We start from the raw sequence: 20,060 nt of genomic DNA on the forward strand, positions 1-20,060 counted from the left end.
CAACTGATCACAGTAAATTCTCTTCATGTGCAGAATTTATTTAAGAAGTGCTGCCTGAATAAAGTGAACAGGTTCAAAAAACTGACAAAGCACAAAGGCCACATAAGAGGCTACTGGCATATGCATGCATGCCACACTAGGGTCACACTGCACAGCTTCCTGACTCAGTCAGCATCTTGGCTGCCACAGGAAGAGGGAGGGACTGGCCTTGGGGTGGAACTGGAGTTGCAATTAGTATGGGGCAGAGTCCAAGCCAAGAAGTCTGATGGGATTCAGGAGCCACAACGCCTAGTCGTAACAATCAGACATCCAGTGTGCTGAGGCCAAAAGGGCAGCAGCATCTTCCTTGCCTCAAGCCGAAAACTATAAACTTACCGAATTAGTTATCTTACAAAGCCACAAAATCAAACCCACTGCCATTACTCCAAGATTCCTCTGTTGACCAGCTATTTGCTTCTGAAAACAGATCAGATCAAGTCATTCCTCTGCTTTAAGACCTTTCCTGCTCCTTGTTACCACAGAGGATGAAGTCCTGTCTCCTCAGGCTTCAGGCATCCCCACAGCCTTGTTTCCCACTGCTTTGTTCCCCTCCCAATCCCCTCTTTTCCCCCAATTTGCCATGTCTTCTGCATGCTTTTGTTCATGTTGATCCCCTTCCCTGGAATGTCTTTCTCTTCCTCCTGCTCATCCTTTAAGACCCACCTCAAACATCATGTCTCCTCTTAGAAGTATTCCCTAACCCCAGGTTAGGGTGAAGGTGTGAGTTTATGAATTTTATGAACAAGACACAGTCTCAGAAAGTGTCAGAGCTGGAAGAGACCCTGAAGATTATCTTACAGATTTCTTTTATTTTATCCATAAAGAAAAGCACGCTCAGAGAAGGAAAGTGCCTGCCCAAGGTAACAGCAGCTAATCTGGTACTCAGGTCCCTTGGCCCAGGACTCTTTCTACTACTTGGTGCAGCTTCTTAATGAGTGACTAAATCTGTGAATAATCAAACGGGCAAACAGAATGCTGCTGAAGCCTTGCCTAGGGAGAGCACTTTGAAATGAATGTCACAGCTGTTCTCCATTTAAGGGCTTAGATGCACCCGGGAGGAATAGGGGATTCCACAGAGACAGGAGGCAACAGGGACAGCCACTGGGTAGGTGGTATTTAGGGGTCCTGGTGCAAGCTGAGGCCTGTGGGTGCTACACTGAGGCAACACTGAGAGTCTGGGCGTTCATAGGGAGGTACCAGGGTGCCATTCAGACTCAGGAAGCTTGCTCCTGCCTAAGGAAGGACAGAGCAGGCTCATGGGCCTGACTCCTTGGCCATTGTTAAAGCTGCCCCACACTGCACATGGTCCCCTAGGTGCTAGGCTCTGAGGATAGACCGGGATACAGGCTGGCCTCTGCCCTTCCAGACAAGTATTGTACTATCAGTTGCTATTGCTTTTTCCTGTCTTCCGGAAGAAGTCACGTGCATGCTATACGCTTAGTATAATAGATGCTGCTTGATATGCTAATTAAGCCAAAGCCTGACCTCTGCAGGGAGCACTTGAGGGGGAAAATGCAGACCTCAGAGTCAGCAGATGTCAGTCTGAATCCAGGGCTTCACCTCTTTGAGTCTCCATTTTCCCATCTGGAAAACCCGTCTACTTTCTACCTTGCATGGTGATGACCTAATGAAATGATATATGCAAAATGCTCAGAGTGGTGCCCATACTTAGTAGGTACCTACTACTGTCAGTTCTCTTTTCCTCTGTAAGAAGGTATTATCTTAAAAAAAAAAAAATCCACTGCTGCAATCGTCAACTTTTGAGTGTCTTCCTAAATAACCCTTAATGGCACCACACTGTCTATACAGTAAAGTCAATGCTACCAGAGATGGCCTTAGCTGACCCTCCGCTGTCTTGCTGGCTGACCACTTGTCTCTCAACCATGATTCACACTTTAAAGCCTTCCTTCTCTTTGCTCATGTTGATCCCTCAGCACAGAACGCTCTTTACCCTTCCTCCGCTCAGAAACCCCCTCTGCCATGAGGATTTCCAAAATTAATCATTCCTTCCTCTTCACTCGTTCTTCTAATTCTTGTCACCTTCTGCTCTGCACTCACTCATCTGTTCATTCAGTATTTATTAAGCACATATCACGTGCCAGGCTTAAGTCTCTTTCCCATAAAATGTGAGTTCCATAAGGTAAGACCATTTTGCTGTATTCCTTCTCAGCACCCAGAATGCTACTGGGCACATTATCAGTCACTAGCAAGCTGATGGGAGGGAATAAGGAAAATACTGTATATAACATTCATTCAGCTTTTAACAAACATACAAAGCACCTACTGCATGCAAGGCAAGTGTAGACAGTGCAGGTCTATTAAGATGCACAACAGAGTTTGTGCACATGAGGACAGGCTTGAGTGATGGAGCAGACTTTAGAACTATTTCCCAGATGGGGATTCTAAGGCCTGGAGAGGGAGGGGGCCTGCCCAGGATCACACAGAGAGTTAAAGGCAGACAGAGCTGGGAGCGGAGCTCAGCCCTTCCACTGCAGAAGGCTGTCTCTGTCTTGCTCTAACTCTTCGTACTTTTTTACTTTGAGCTCACCTTAGTTACATTTACCTTTGCAAGGCCCCAAGCTTCTTGAGTATTTTTAAACCAGTACAGTGGGTCACAATTACAGTTTTTGCTACGGTAAGTAACTCCAAAAGGACCAAAGCATTATGCCAAAACATGGTGGTTAATCTCGTGCCCAAAAAGGGTGGCGTGAGAGAGTGAGTAATTTAGCACGTTATGTGAGCCTCCTTGACAGCCTGGCACCCTCACCTGTGGTCTCATGTAGAATGACTACTATGGAGTGACACAAACATTGCTTCTTTAGGAGTAATAGTAAAAAACTTTACTGAGAGCTAAGAAGGCACTTTTTGTGATGTGAGGCTATGCCCTGAAAACAAATGACTCAATGGAAATGTGACTCGAATGATAACCAATGCTCTGTAAAAATATCTCTGTATTAACTGTCAAACATCTCTCCTGAATGTGAAAGATCTGATCACACTCTGGCCTGGCAAAGAAGAAAATACGGTGTCTCAAGCAGTGTGATAATGGCAACAAGTGTATCACCTCCGCAGCTGAGAGAAGCAGGACCTGGGACAGCACTCAGAACCTAGGGAATGGCTTAAAAGACGCTGCTCTGCCTTAGCAGTCCCTCTCCACGTGGCAAACAGCCCGGGAGATCACAACCACTTAGGAAAGCTCCTTGAGAACCATCCACAAGCCCTGTCTAAGCAACATGAGCTGGCCCCAAGTGCTGGCCCCAGCTCTGCCACTGACTAGCTGGGCAATCTTGGGTTAAGTCATTGCTTCTCTCTATGCCTTAGGACTACTTTGGTAGTGACAGGACTCAGGAAGGCAGCCAAAAAAAAGTGAATTCAATAAATAGTGTTGAGACTTTGAATAGCTATCTGGAAAAATAATGAAGTTGAATCCATACCTGACATTGTATATCAGGATAAATTCCAAATGGATCAAAGATTTACTTGTACAATATAAAACCATAATGTACTAGAATAAAATATGAAGAAAGTCCTTTATACCCTGGAGTGGGGAGGGATCCTCTAACTCAGAATGCAGAAGCCATAAAGGAAAAGACTGGTAAATTTCATCTACGGTGAAAGAAAAAGTTGCACGGTAAAAATAGGACAAAATAAAAACATCAAAAGCAAAAACAAAAAGCGAAAATCTAGGACTAGGAACCAAGATGGCGGAGTAGAAGGATGTGCTCTCACTCCCTCTTGTGAGAACACCAGAATCACAACTAGCTGCTGGACAATCATCAACAGGAAGACACTGGAACTCACCAAAAAAGGTACCCCACATCCAAAGACAAAGGAGAAGCCACAATGAGATGGAAGGAGAGGCGCAATCACAGTAAAATCAAATCCCATAACTGCTGGGTGGGTGACTCACAGACTGGAAAACATTTATAGAAGTCCACCCACTGGAGGGAAGGTTCTGAGCCCCACATCAGGCTTCCCAACCAGGGGGTCCAGCAACAGGAGGAGGAATTCCTAGAAAATCAGACTTTGAAGCCTAGTGAGATTTGATTGCCGGACTTTGACAGGACTTGGGGAAACAGAGACCGCACTCTTGGAGGGTACACACAAAGTAGTGTGTGCATAAGGACCCAGGGGAAGGAGCAGTGACCCCAAGGGAGACTGAACCAGACCTACCTGCTAGTATTGGAGGGTCTCCTGCAGAGGTGGGGGGTGGCTGTGGCTCACCGTGGGGACAAGGACACTGGCAGCAGAAGTTCTGGGAAGTACTCCTTGGCATGAGCCCTCCCAGAGTCTGTCATTAGCCCCACCAAAGAGCCCTGGTAGGCTCCAGTGTTGGGTTGCCTCAGGCCAAACAACCAACAGGGAGGGAACCCAGCCCCACCCATCAGCAGTCAAGCGGATTAAAATTTTATTGAGCTCTGCCCATCAGAGCAACAGTCAGCTCTACCCACCACCAGTCCCTCCCATCAGGACACTTACACAAGCCTCTTAGATAGCCTCATCCACCAGAGGGCAGACAGCAGAAGCAAGAAGAACTACAATCCTGCAGCCTGTGGAACAAGAACCACATTCACAGAAAGATAGACAAGATGAAAAGGCAGAGGGCTATGTATCAGATGAAGGAACAAGATAAAACCCCAGAAAAACAACTAAATGAAGTGGAGATAGGCAACCTTCCAGGAAAAGAATTCAGAATAATGATAGTGAAGATGATCCAGGACCTTGGAAAAAGAATGGAGGCAAAGATCGAGAAGATGCAAGAAATGTTTAACAAAGACCTAGAAGAATTAAAGAACAAACAAACAGAGATGAACAATACAATAACTGAAATGAAAACTACACTAGAAGGAATCAACAGCAGAATAACTGAGGCAGAAGAACGGATAAGTGACCTGGAAGACAGAATGGTGTAATTCACTGCCACAGAACAGAATAATGAAAAAAGAATGAAAAGAAATGAAGACAGCCTAAGAGACCTCTGGGACAACATTATACACAACAACATTTACATTATAGGGGTCCCAGAAGGAGAAGAGACAGAGAAAGAACCCGAGAAAATATGTGAAGAGACTATAGTTGAAAACTTCCCTAACATGGGAAAGGAAATAGCCACCTAAGTCCAGGAAGCACAGCGAGTCCCAAACAGAATAAACCCAAGGAGAAACACGCCGAGACACATAGTAATCAAATTGGCAAAAATTAAAGACAAAGAAAAATTATTGAAAGCAGCAAGAGAAAAATGACAAAAAACATACAAGGGAACTCCCATAAAGTTAACAGCTGATTTCTCAGCAGAAACTCTATAAGCCAGAAGGCAGTGGCATGATATACTTAAAGTGATGAAAGGGAAGAACCTACAACCAAGATTACTCTACTCGGCAAGGATCTCATTCAGATTGGATGGAGAAATCAAAAACTTTACAGACAAGCAAAAGCTAAGAGAATTCAGCACCACCAAACCAGCTCTACAACAAATGCTAAATGAACTTCTCTAAGTGGGAAACACAAGAGAAGAAAAGGACCTACAAAAACAAACCCAAAACAATTAAGAAAATGGTCATAGGAACATACATATCGATAATTACCTTAAACGTGAATGGATTAAATGCTCCATCCAAAAGACACAAGCTTCCTGAATGGATACAAAAACAAGACCCATATATATGCTGTCTACAAGAGACCCACTTCAGACCTAGGGACACATACAGACTGAAAGTGAGGGGATGGAAAAAGATATTCCATGCAACTGGAAATCAAAAGAAAGCTGGAGTAGCAATACTCATATCAGATAAAATAGACTTTAAAATAAAGAATGTTACAAGAGACAAGGAAGGACACTACATAATGATCAAGGGATCAATCCAAGAAGAAGATACAACAATTATAAATATGTATGCACCCAACATAGGAGCACCTCAATACATAAGGCAACTGCTAACAGCTGTAAAAGAGGAAATCAACAGTAACACAATAATAGTGGGGGACTTTAACACGTCACTGACACCAATGGACAGATCATCCAAAATGAAAATAAATAAGGAAACAGAAGCTTTAAATGACACAATAGACCAGATAGATTTAATTGATATTTATAGGACATTCCATCCTAAAACAGCAGATTACACTTTCTTCTCAAGTGCGCACAGAACATTCTCCAGGATAGATCACATCTTGAGTCACAAATCAAGCCTCAGTAAATTTAAGAAAATTGAAATCATATCAAGCATCTTTTCTGACCACAACACTATGAGATTAGAAATGAATTACAGGGGAAAAAACATAAAAAACACAAACACATGGAGGTTAAACACTACGTTACTAAATAACCAAGAGATCACTGAAGAAATCAAAGAGGAAATAAAAAAACACCTAGAAACAAATGACAATGAAAACATGACAATCCAAAACCTATGGGATGCAGCAAAAGCAGTTCTAAGAGGGAAGTTTATAGCTATACAAGCCTACCTCAAGAAACAAGAAAAATCTCAAATAAACAATCTAACCTTATACCTAAAGGAACTAGAGAAAGAAGAACAAACAAAACCCAAAGTTAGCAGAAGGAAAGAAATCATAAAGATTAGAGCAGAAATAAATGAAATAGAAACAAAGAAAACAATAGCAAAGATCAATAAAACTAAAAGCTGATTCTTTGAGAAGATAAACAAAATTGATAAACCATTAGCCAGACTCATCAAGAAAAAGAGGGAGGTAGAGTCCACCTGCCGATTCAGGGGACGCGGGTTCAGGACCGGGACTGCCCCGGTCCAGGAGGATCCCACGTGCCGCGGAGCGGCTGGGCCCGTGGGCCATGGCTGCTGGGCCTGAGCGTCCGGAGCCTGTGCTCCACAACGGGAGAGGCCACAGCAGTGAGAGGTCCGCGTACCGCAAAAAAACAAAAAAAAGAAAAGAAAAAGAGGGAGGGCTTCCCTGGTGGCGCAGTGGTTGAGAGTCCGCCTGCCGATGCAGGGGACACGGGTTCGTGCCCCGGTCAGGGAGGATCCCACATGCCACGGAGCGGCTGGTCCCGTGAGCCATGGCCTGTGCGTCCAGAGCCTGTGCTCCGCAACGGGAGAGGCCACAACAGTGAGAGGCCCACGTACCGTAAAAAATAATAATAATAAAAAAAATTAAATTAAATTAAATTAAATTAAATTAAATTAAGAATATCTATTTATCAAAAGATATCATTAAAAGAGCAAAAGAGTAAGTGACTGCCTAGGAGGTGTTCACAATACATATAATCCAACAAAGAAATTGAATCCATAAGATAAAGGATCTCTACAAATCATTAAGAAAAACAGACAAAACCCACTTTAAAACAATGGGCAAAGTCTTTGCACTAGACAAAAGAAGCTACCCAAGTGGCCTATAAGCATATGAAAAGGTGCTCCACATCACTGGTTACCAGAGAAATGCAAGTTAAAATCACAGTAAGAGTCCATACTACACACTCAGCAGAATGGCCTAAATCAATAAGATTAAAAATACCTAGCAAGGATATGGCACAATTAGAACTCTCATATGTTGCTGGTAAGAGTATAAATTGGTACAACTACTTTGTAAAACTGTTGAGCAGAATCTCTTAATGCTATACATATGACCTAGTAACATAGAAATCCTACTCTTAGTTATGTACTCAAGAGAAATAGATGTATATGTTCACCAAAAGGCATATATAAGAATGTTCATAGCAGCTTTATTCACAATCTTCAAACTAGAAACAACTCAAATGCTCTTCAACAGTTAAATGGATAAATAAGTTATAGTATATTCATAAGAGGAGTATTACTGATCAATAAAAAAGAACTACTGCTACATAGAGAATGGATGATTCTTATGGACACAATGTGTTGAACAAAAAAAGCCACACAAAAGAGTTCACACGGTATGACATCGTTTATATGAAGCTCAAGAACAGGCAAGAACTCATCTCTGGAGACAGAAGTCAAAATAGTGGTTACCTCTGGGGGTGTGGTACTGACTGAGAAGGAGCATGAGGTAGGCTTCTGGGGTGGGTGCTGGAAATGGTCTGTATCTTGTGCTGGGTGGTGGTTTCTTAAGTATATACATACATAAAAACTCATCAGTCTGAACCCTTAAGATTTGTGCACTTTTCTCTCTCTCTCTCTCTCTCTCTCTCTCTCTCTCTCTCTCTCTATATATATATATATATATATATATATATATACTGTACTTCAATTTAAAAAGTAAAATAAACCAAAACCACCCTGAGTAGTTTTTCACCTATTAAACTGGCAAAACTCCAGAAGTTTCCTAACACACTACTATTAGGGAGGCTGCAGAAACAGGCACTCTTACACACTGCTGGTGGGAGTGGAAGATGGTATAATTCCTATGGAAGCCAATTTCTGCAGTATCTTGCAAAATAACAAATACACTTACTCTTTGATACAGTAATTTTACTTCTAGGAATTTATCCTACAGCTACACTCACCCACATATGAAATAACATATATACAAGGTAATTCACTACATCATTACTTGTAATAAGCAAAAGACAGGAAATCACCTAAATGTCCATCAACAGGGCACTGATTAAATAAATCACAGTATATAGGTACACTGGAACATTATGTAGTTGTAATAACGAACTAGAAAGGCTTTTATACTGATATGGAAAGATCTCCCAGATCAATTATTGAAAGAAAAAAAATCAGACACTAAAAAGCATGTAAAGTATACTACAATTTACGTAAAAAGGGGGATAAAAATATATCTTAGTATTCACTTATATTTGCAAAAAGAAACTAATAATAGGCATTAGCTGCACATGTGGTAGAAGGGTTTTGGCACTCTGGATAGATGGGAGATAAAGCAGGAGGGAAATTTTTCATTTTAAATCTTTTTGTGCTTTTTAAGTTTTAAATAATACACATGTACTAATTACTTGAAAATTAAATAAGTAAAAATTTTTTTAAAGAGAAGGGACAACGGAAGGGGGAAGAAGAATCCTAAAAGGGGTGGGAATCTCAGAAGGTAGGGAGGGAAGTGTGATGACAACACAATGTCATCAATGTCACGATTTTATCTGGTTATTATGCCGAGAACTGCTTAATCTGAACCAGATTACATATAATCTACATATACAGAAGAACTTGCCAACATGAAGGGGAACTAAATATTGAAATGAAGAGATGAAATAATCTTATCTGGTGGCCTTAAAAACAGGCCAGACAGTCACGGTCTGCAGGAAGGCAGCAGCAGGCAGAAGACCACAGGTTCTGGAAATAGAGACCTGGGTTAAAGACCCGACACACAGATTCCTCCTGATCAGATGACCTGGCGGGGCAAACTGCTCAGCCTAAGCTTCAGCTTCCCCCATCTAGAAAATGGGGTTAACAACAGTGCATCAATGTGGTATGAGGATTAAATGGGACAATATAAGTAAAGCATTTACACTTTGCCCATCCTACTGTGCATAGGACCGTACAAGTCTGTCCTTGCCTCTAAGCTCTCTACAAGGCCCTGGGTTTGGAGGTATTGCCTCTCAGGGCTATAGCCAGTGTCAAAATGAGTTAGTTCTCGCTATTAAATCCTCACATGACCCCACTTGATGGGTCTCATGCCATGCAAGGTCAGTTGTTCTGCCACACATATTACAAAGGTACAAAGATTCAACAATCGGAAGTCATCAGTGAAATGAAAAAAATTAAAAATAAAAGATCCTTGCATAGATTATAGCTCCAATTTGGTAAAAGAGATGCTTTTGCTTGGAGGAGGACGCTCTACACTTTGCTGCCAAATATCTAACGCTTTAACAATGCCCGTCTGGCAAGCATGAGTGCTCCAGGAAAAGGCCACCAATAAAATCCCTTCCAAGGGTCTGCGTGGAGCGGAAGAAAGGAAATGTGGTCAGCTCTTTTTTCTCTGCAGGAAGGGAAGGCTGAACAACCGAAAATCAGGAGAGAAGGCAAACAAATCGCCCATTCAAGCCAAAATAAGCTGCTCCTGGGGGGAAGAAAAACAGCTGGAGCCAATTCAACCAGACATGGAAGTGAGGGCCCCGAAGACAGAGCTGGGCCTGGGGAGCCTGCCCGTGGCAGGCAGGGATCTTCTGAGCAAGTGGTGGCCACATGTCCTCATCTCACCTCTGCTGACTTCGCCTATGCCCACAAATGGGAGCCAGCCAGCTTCTTCAGATGTGGAGGGAAATCCTGGGTGAAAAGGAAGGAAGCAAGCAAGCAAGCAAGCAAGCAAGCAAATGAACTCATGAACCTGCCAAGTTCTCCTGCTGAGCACCTATTCTGTAGCAGGCACTGCACAGGCAACCGACATATCTATGCCATTTGGAAAAACAACTTTTAGGGGTGGGTATTGTGATGTTGGTTTTACAGATGAGGAATCAGGCTCACTGAGGAAGAGTGACCTGGCAGCAAACACAGAACAGGTCAAGAGAAACTTCACTGGAAAACTAAGAAAAGAAGCAAACCAAATTGCAAAAGAAGGGGGGGAAAAGAAAACTGGAAGCAATGCAGTATCAAAGTCGAATTATTTTGATTTCCTAAGAAGCCTGAAATGTGGCTGCTGCGGGGCTTCCCTCAGGCTGGAACATTCAGGTCCCGAGTCCCTGCCTGGAACAGCGGATAGCAGAATCCTGACTTGGAGCAAATCTGGGCTGGCACTGTTTCCAGGGCTGCTGGGATTTCCAGATCCCCCAGATTGGGGTACCCAGGCTCCAGTTTACAAATCCGTTCTGCAGCTATGCTGAGGTCCTGCCCTGGACCCTGGCATTCTAGGTGGGGGAGACACTTCTCTCTCCAGCTTCTGAGACTCCCACCCTGAGCCTCAGCCTTCTTACAGTCATCTTACAATTACTTCCTTATATTCTTAAATTAACATATAACAACGACACCAACACTGGCGAACATTCACCGAGCCTACTTTTGTGTCAGGCACTGTTAGCACTTTATATAACAACCCTATGAGGTCAATAATATGATCTTCCAGATGAGGCAATCAAGACAGAGAGGTTAAGGCATTTATACAGGGTTACATGGCTCATAAGCGGAGAAGCCAGGATTTGAATCCAGGCGATATGATCCCAGTGCCTGTGCTCTTCTTAACCACTACGCATCCTGCCGCCCCAAGGATATGAGAGAGTCGAAGGAGCATTCTTAGAAGTCAGGCACACAGCTCTACCATTTACTGGTACTTATCCCTGGGCAACTTGTTTAACCTCTGAGTCTCAGTTTTCTTCCTTATGAAGTGGGTACAACAAAAACACTTCATGGAGTTGTGTGCATTCTTAGACAGAGTAGGTCCTAAATTATATCCTTTCACCCATCTCTTTCCCCTCCCTTCCAGTTTGATCTGTCTGCTGTGCATTCATTAGATATTAAGGCCACCTCTACTTCTGAGCAAAGTTTGGCTTCTCTATATTCTGTTCTAGTCTATTCTACAACCATTTTGTGCCTGTCACGTGTGTGACCCAGCACCAGGCACTGAGGGCCTGCATCTTGGGGATGAGACTGAAGGCAGGGAAATCCACCTAAAGTAGGCAAGGGCAGGACGGGGGAGCGGGGAGCTGGCTGTGAGAGCCAGGCTTTCAGCTGGTAGGAACTCTCCTCCTCCAGCTTGTCCCCCTCTTGCTGGCCTCCTGCCAGGGCTAACAGGAGGCTTCTCATCGCTTCCTGCTACACAGCTTGCACCCTGCAGGGCACCCACTGAGGGCCCCCTCCCCCAGGTGTCAGGGAGCCTCTGATCCCGGCTCACATGCAGGCAGGTGGACATGTCCAGAGTCCCGTGACTGAGCCCACCTTTCCTGACTCTGGAACCATTCATTCAGCAGATTGCGAGCCAGGCCCCAGGCACTGGGGACAAAACAGAAAATAATAGGTCTGCCCTCAGAGGAGTTCATCAGCACGCCATGCCCTGCTCTCCCACAGCCTCTGCTGCCTTCCTCACTTGGGTAGTAACGCTAGACACACCTTTCCAGAATGTTATCATTTCTCTCTCCCAACCAAGAATTACTTCACTGGAACAGTTACACTAACAAGTGATTCTCCCTTCTCCCCACCCAGACCAAGAGAAATGAAAAAGAAATGGAATTATGAATTAATTTCTTACACATCCCCTATATAGTACCAGGTGTTTCGCACGCATTATCTCCTCTAATCCTCACAACAACAATCCTGCAAGGTGGAATTATCCCCATTACATAGATAAGGGAAAAAAATGGAAGCTCACACAGAGATGGAGCTGGTTTAAACCAAGGCTGTCTGCCTGCAGAGTCTATGCTCTTTCTACAGCCCTAGGCTGCCTGTCGCCTCAGCCTGCCACCCTGCTGGCTCCGGCCTCCTCCTTCAACTGGATTTTGTTCTTTCATGTATTTAGATTCCCTGCAATCTTATTGTTTGTGCCAACCTCTCTCCTAGTCCAGTGACAGCAGCAGCAACATCCTAGGCACAGCCTCTGATTCTTTGATTAGCTTCTCTTAAGTACACCCAGGCTGGAGTAGTTCCGGTATAACGTATCTGGTGTGGCAAAGCATGCAGGTTTGCTGTTCTGTTTTCTCACTCCCTCTCTGACTCCAGCACTTTTTACTCCCCACCCCCTCTGCTGGCTGTCAGCCTACCTCCTCTGCTGTCCTTGGTTCCGCCTCCCTGCACATCACATTCGGGCCTGCGAAGCAGTGCTTCAAACTGCTGCCACGCCAGGCAGCTGAGCGAGCCAGTCTAGCTTAATTCAGAAAACAGTGCTTGAGTCTCCGTTGAGGGCCAGGCACTGCTCTGGGCGCTGCAAATAGGCAGGAAACAAAAGGAAAACACAGGGGCCTTGCCCCTCAGAAGCTGAGAGAGGCTGGGAGAGGGAAGTACACAGGACAGACATCACCTCCTCAAGGCAGATAGTGATGGATGGGGCTGTAACAGAGTCCTAAAATGTTGGGGCTGGAGAGAACCTCAGTTTCCTGTTTTTATCCCTCCCTATCACAGATGGGAGACCTAAAGCCCCAAGGAGGGCAATTATTTGAACTAATGATATCAGAAAATAGCAACGAACACTTCTAAAACCCTTACCAGGAGCTAAGTGCTCTTCTAAGCGCTTTACGTGTATCAACTCCTTTAACCCTCATAACAACTGCAACAACCCTATGAGGAAGATGCCACTGCCCTCCCCATTTTAAAAGTGAGAAAAATGAGGCATGGAGGGCTAAGCACCTTGTCTGTGTGGGGCCCGACTACCTGAGTTCATACAGCTAGCAAGCAGAAGCCTGCACTGGACTCAGGTAGTCAGGCCCTACACTGTCTCTTTATTGTACCGACTGAGTCTACGTGTGGAAGTAATTAGAAGGCTTCTTGAAGGAACTACGCACAGGCCTGATTATAAAAACAGTGAACCTTGGTTATTCAGAGTCAATAAGAGGAAGCCTCAATTTATCAGAGACTTGGGAGTTCCAGAGTGACATGAAACACATGGCAGCGAGGGCAGTGAGCAGAACCCCCCATCTCCAAAGAAAGAGCCAAGCAAGAGGAAAGAACTCGGTGCAAAGGATTTATTCAAGAACCAGGAGCAGCCCAATCCTCTTCCCCCAACCTTTTTTTTTTTTTTTTTTGCGGTACGCGGGTCTCTCACTGTTGTGGCCTCTCCCATTGCGGAGCACAGGCTCTGGACGCGCAGGCTCAGCGGCCATGGCTCACGGGCCCAGCCGCTCCGCGGCACGTGGGATCCTCCCGGAGCGGGGCACGAACCCGCGTCCCCTGCATCAGCAGGCGGACTCTCAACCACTGCGCCAACAGGGAAGCCCACTCTTCCCCTTTTATGTCTGGCTTTATACACAGGATGCCCCCAGCCTGTAAGATCTTTAATATTCCCAAATGCTACTTCCTGAGGCAGGGAGGCCAGTTCAGGCACCTTTTTGAATAGAAATTTTTAGAAAAAGGGCTTCTGGCAAAGCCTTGGTCAACAAAGGCTTCCATTTCCCAGACTCTTCCCCAACATACACACACGCATGCACCCTGGCCTTTGGTTAACCAAGAGTCCTCCAATTCTGCCCATGAGTTTCAGAATAAACACAGTTATCAGTATACTAATTACTTACCAATCACTGCCAGATTATGCTCTGAGCCACAGGAGACCTGTAAAGAGAAAGAAAATAAGTTACATTAAACAAAAAATATATTTCAGCCATTATATTTTATGATCAGTTATATTTTAATGATAATAACATCTATTTTCTGGCAAATTTTAGGAAGTAGAAAGGGGCACCATGTACAAAAGACTATAGTTACGATACACTCATGACTACATAAAAAGAAAAAATGAAAAAACAAAAAACCGTTGAATGGAAATACACCAAGGTGTTAAAGTATTTGTTTTTAGGCAGAAACCATGAGCGACTTTTTTAATCCTTTCTTCTTTCTACATTTTTGTATTTTTCAGACTTTCTATAATGAACATGTGTTACTATAAAAATGGAAATATAAGGGAATACAAATCACAGTTTTGGAAAACTGAGCTAAAAATCCATCACTCTCATCTGGACTGATAAAATGAGCAAAGAATTCAGTAGAAACAGACTTGCCTGAGGAAAAATGCTTGACTTTTCCTCATCTGCTCACTCTCCCTTTCACCTTCCAGCCGCACAAACCACCTGCAGTTCTCTGAACACAATATGTTCTCCCAACACCTCCAGGCCTTTGCACATGCTGTTTCTCTGCCGGGAATGTCCTCTCCTCAACTGCCTACCTAGAAAACTTCTACTCATCCTTTAAAATTTCAAAGCATCCAGAGACTCTCTTGCTGTTGCTTCTAGGCAGACTCAAGTACTCCTTGCATTATGCAACTTATATGTACCCCCACTGAAGCAATCATCTTGTTGTCTTTTACATTTTTTCCTGTCTCCTCACTAGACTGTGTCTTGAGAACAACGCTGAGACTCGTGTCCCTCTGTATTACACAGACGGACTGCACAAAACTTGGGGCTCAGTTAACACCTGTTAAATGAGAGAATGAATGAAAAAACAAAGTACATAAAGAACAAATACCTAATACATGAAAGACAATCATTTGGGGTTCTGAATCCTGTGGCTGCACCCAGTGAGAGAGACTTCTTGCCTTTCAGTCTCTGCATGTCCCAAATGCTACCAGAAGGAAGTGATTGGGAATATAAGAGTATAAATGGCTCCTCAGGTACTAATTAAAAGGAACTTGAGACTCTGGAGAAGCATCCTGTGACCTTTATCAGGACGCTCACTTTAGCTCCTGGCAAGAAAAAGGCTTCAGGTACACATGGAATGTCAATTGGAAGAGCCCTGGAGGTCATCTAGTCCAATCTTTAACACTACAAGGAGAAAACACACTTGGGAAGAGAAAATAACTTGCCTCAGGTGCCAGAGGAAGTGTGTGTCAAAACTAAGACTAGGGTCTCTCTGATTCCCTGATTCTCACACAAGTTCCTTTCTTGGTGCTATAGCTTCTCACTCTTTCCCAGTGAAAAACCACTTGGAAGTGATATTCAAAGGTAATTAGCACAGGCCCCCGACAGTGAAGGTAGCAGGCTCAAAAGGCATTTGAGCATTGGAGGCCAAATAACCACTGGTAGGTGAGAAGGGGCAGCAAGGCCTCTGAGGCTGTTTTCTTTGTAAAAGTTATGCGTCCAGGATCTCAGCTTCCACAGGGAAGAGGGTTACCCACATTTAGGTGGATTCCCTGACACTGTCTGGCAAAGAAGTACCTGTATATTTTTACCCCAGTAAATAATTCCAGCGTGACTAGTCTCTGAGCTCCTTTGAGGCGGGCTCTGTATCTATCTGAGGGGTCCCCCCAGGCCTCACTCAGGCCATACACACAGCACAAGTTCATCATAAGCTTCCTGGTTATACTGAGGCTGGTTCCCTAGGTTCTGTCATAGGAAGCTGCTTAGATTGAAAAACTGGGAAAAAACTCAGATGTCTAACAATAGGAGAATTCTATGTAAATTATGGTAGAGCCATCTGATGACTTGGAAATTATTATGCGGCCTTGGAAAATGATGTTTACAATAAAGGAAAATACTCGTGATATCCTATGAACTGGAAAACCACATAAAAATTGTATATGTAATATGATCTCAACTCTATAATAAAATATGAATAAAAGACTGGAAGGAGTTATTCCAAAAAGTTAATAGTGATAGCCTCTGGGCTAAGCACAAAGGAGGCATTATGAGTATGGTTTTCCCTTTGACTTTTTCTATGCTCTCTAAATTTTACACACTATTTTTATAATCAGAAAAATTATCTATTAAAAATAAGAAAAATAAATATAATGCAGTTCCCACCATAGAGGGGAAAAAAACCCTTCCTGGCTATAAATAAATATGCTGTAAAATCTGATATACTCTGAAGTAGTGGGGAAAAAAGATTTGAAGGAAACAAATTATAAGGGTAACTGCATCATGGTGATGAGATTATACGATTTTTTTCTTCTATTTTCTATTTTTCAAACATTCTTTAACTGATGGTGGCAGTAGGGTGGCTGGTGGTGGTGGTGGGAACAATAAGAGCAGGAATTAAAGCCACCATATTGAGGACTCATATGTGCCAGGTGTCATGCCAAGGCTCTTTATAAACACTATCTCATCTTCCTCATCACGATCATCTTCTCAGGTAGGTTTGACTTTGCTCATTTTAGAGAGAAGAGAACTGAGGTTCATATACATTACATAACTTTCCTAGCTTGCTAAGTGGCACAGCCATAGAACTAAAACCCAGGTTTGCCTATCTCCAAGCTCATGTTCTGTACTGCTAGGTCACGCTACCTTTGTGTTTTAAAAAATAAAGTTATTTCATTTTACAAAATGTAGGCAGAAAGGACCTGCCTCTCACTGCCCGGGCTCACCCTGGGGCTGCGGGCTACAGAGCTGACCAGGCTTGAAGACCAGGGGCTTCCAGAAACAAGCCACTGACAAACGCCAGCGTCAGGTAGCAGACGCTGCTGTGAATTAATGAGTGAGACAGTGATGAATGGATTTTGTCAAGGCAATGTTGCACTTGAAGCTCAAAGCTCCCCGCTGTTTCTTGCTGTCTGTGCACTGGCACAGAGGTCAGGAGACTGAACACCACAGGCCACAAAATCCCAGCACTACACTCCTTCAACAAGATTGTATCAATGACCATTTGCTTCACATTGCTTCTGTCAGCATCTACTCACTGCCCAGCCTTCTAGAAGACTCTGTTAACAATGGCAGTGTGCCCATGAGAAAGGGATTCAGATCCAGGAAGCCAGGTGAATCTAGGTCCTCTGCTTTCCGGTTCTGAGACCTTTGGCAAGGTATTTAACCTCTGGAGCCTCAGTGTTCTCAGGTGTAAAAAGTAGAAAACAGTATTTTCCCATCTGCCTTACAGAATTGCTAGAGGACAAATGAGACAACCCATCCCCTCACAGCCATGGGTCTCACCTTCCTTACATACAAATCTGCACATGGCATGCCCCTATAGAAAACCCTCCACAGGATCCCAGCATTGGAAGGGCAAAGTCTAAAGTACACAGTATGGCTCACAAGGCCCTCACGTGTAGGCCCCTGTTTACCTCTCTGGCCTCACTTCTTCCCCCTGCTACTCATGAACTCTCAACCCCAAAGAACATATTCCCTTTTTTCTATTCACACTACATTTTCTGTAAGAATATCATGTGATTTCAGGCTTTTATGCATGCTATTCTCCTTGATGTGACTTCCCTTTCTCCCACTGTCCATCTAGCAAAATCCTCTAAGATTGCTTAGGTTACCTCCTGGCAACGCCTTCCCTGACTTCTCAAAGCGGAGCCAGCTGTTCTACCGTGGCTTCTCCCACAGTGCCACGCATCATGGCCCTTAGCACACATGAGATGTCTGCTTATGAACTGTGTGTGTTAAGCACCTCTGTCTCTCAGAGATCCAGCAGGGTGCCTGCCCAGTAACATCTCTGCCACACAGCCCAAGTACAGGGCATGAAGGGGCCCAAAGACGACGGCCCAGAGAAGTTAGATGATCACATCTAACTTTGAGAAGATAAACAAAAATTGATAAACCCTTAGAAGACAAACAAAAATTGATAAACTCACTTTCTTGTGAGTCGTGGTGTGGAGACTCTAGGCAAATGGAGACAGGCACTGAGATGCACAGTGAGGGCCGGAAGGGAAGGGCACTAAAAGAATAGAGTGTAGAGGTGATGGGGTATCAAAAGCATAGGATTGTTCCAGGAATCGTAGGACAGCAAAGCACTGTGGGCCACCAACAGAGGTCAGTCCTAGGTGACAGAGTCCCACAGTAGAGGAAGTGGGTTCCGGCTTGCTGGTTGGGGCCTTCAAGATACAGGGGGCACACGTCCCCAAGGGTGAGGGATGGGGCACAGAGGAGCCTGTGGCAAGTTGTCCTGTCTCAGTGCTGCTCAAGTACTAGAGGGGTCTGCTCTGTGCAGGCAACTGAGCCTGAGGAGGCAGAGCTGCAAAAAACAACGTCCAAAGCCCCAGCGGCCACAGGGACAAGATCTCCCAGCACCCCTCCTGCCAAGCTAGACTCCATCAGCTCTTGTGAAGGGAGCCGCAACTCCCCTTGGGGCTGGAACCCACTAAATACAGTTGGACAGGGATGAACTGGGCTAAGAATTGACTGGTAGTAGATGCCCAGTAAATATATGCTGAATACATTAATGGGTTAAATGAATGAATAACTAAATGAATAAGCAAACAGTAGATAAATGGAAAAATATTTGCCAAATGTTGAATGTGAGCACTTCAGTTTCCACCGGTACACTTGTACCATTTCTAAAAACAGCTGACAGGCCCTTATTGAGAGCTTATGGCCAGGTACCTGGCTAACTGCTTTGCTTGTATTATTTCATTTAAACTTATACTAAATCTAAGATTTCTTTGTTACAACCGCTTTACAAATGAGGCAATTGGGGTTCAGAGAGGTAAGGTAACTTACCAGTGTGTTACAGCTGGTGGAGGTGCAGAATTCTGTGACCATTCTCGTTCAAACTTTGTCCTGTTAACTGTCTAAACCCTTCCTATTCCCATTCAGCATGGAAATACACCGCCACCCAGTTCTTACATCTGGCAACCCTGTGCCAATTATCAAGGGATCTTATGCTGGGAGAGCCCCAGGTTTACTAGGCTCAAACATCTTCCTGGGGCTAGGAGTACCCACCTCTAGATCTATCCAGGGCTTTTTCTTTGGGGAAATGGCTGTAAAACGGCAACAAACATTGGTCCTGTGCCTTCGCTGTGGAAGCTATCACCTCTCCGGGAACTCCACCAGGTTGTTCAACTCTGCACACTTTGAACGGGGAAATCAGAGTGGGGCGGGGTGCGACCATGACTCAGGGGAAGAAGCACTGAGATTCCAAGGAGAGGAACCAGGCAGAAGGCAGGACCCGAGACTTGTCCCCATCACCAACCAGAGACCATCCTCAGCTTCGTCCCAGCGGCGGGGTAGCAGCTCAGGAACCCCCCGTGGCGCGCAGCAGCCTGAGGGGCCTACTGATTGGTTCCGCCTCACGCCAATGGGCCTGGGCGCCGGCCGATGCTATGGCAACGACGCGCACGTGTGGAGGCACGTGACGGCGGGGTGGGGCGTCCATTCCGTGGGGGACTCTGCTGGGGGAGGGTTTTGGCTGCTCCGCTCAGGCTCCCACCCTCACGGCTGGTCTTTGGCAGGCGCCGCCCAGCCCGTGGGGGGGGGGGAAAAGCAGGCTGGGAAGCAGCTCCAGAACAGCAGCCTCTCATCGGCCAGGGTTAACAGGGAAGGGAATGGGCGCTTCAGCGCAGCCTTTGCTAAACTCTGCCCTAACCCAGTGGCCATCTGCTTAGAACTCTGGGGAGACAAACCAGAATTTCCAAACCTGTTAGAAAAGCAGGCTGGGAGTCTGGGCATGTTTTACAGCAAAGTGCAGTCCTGTCAGCCAACGGAGCTTTACCCCTAGGCTCAGAAATAGCCTCAGAGGAGGTCCTGGTGACAGCAGAGAGGCAGCACAGTCGCTTGCTTCTGGAAGCACCTGGCCTTACAGAGACACCTTTAACTCCCTTTGTGAGGGCTTCAG

The 20,060-nt window shown here is 44.8% G+C and overlaps 1 protein-coding gene across 2 annotated transcripts in view; it reads right to left on the bottom strand.

Moving 5' to 3' along the window:
• The window catches only part of SERGEF (secretion regulating guanine nucleotide exchange factor), a 224,815-nt gene that overhangs the window by 70,233 nt on the left and 134,522 nt on the right, over nt 1-20,060 (bottom strand). For both annotated transcript variants that reach the window (XR_009532975.1, XM_060103763.1), the window contains exon 10: nt 14,099-14,135. Coding sequence is in view for 1 of the 2 variants with exons in the window: in XM_060103763.1 (XP_059959746.1) it covers nt 14,099-14,135 (37 nt within the window). In the remaining variant the exon portion in view is untranslated. The remainder of the gene's footprint in view (nt 1-14,098; nt 14,136-20,060) is intronic.

Source organism: Mesoplodon densirostris, chromosome 7, assembly GCF_025265405.1.
Source record: "Mesoplodon densirostris isolate mMesDen1 chromosome 7, mMesDen1 primary haplotype, whole genome shotgun sequence".
NCBI lineage: Eukaryota > Metazoa > Chordata > Mammalia > Artiodactyla > Ziphiidae > Mesoplodon > Mesoplodon densirostris.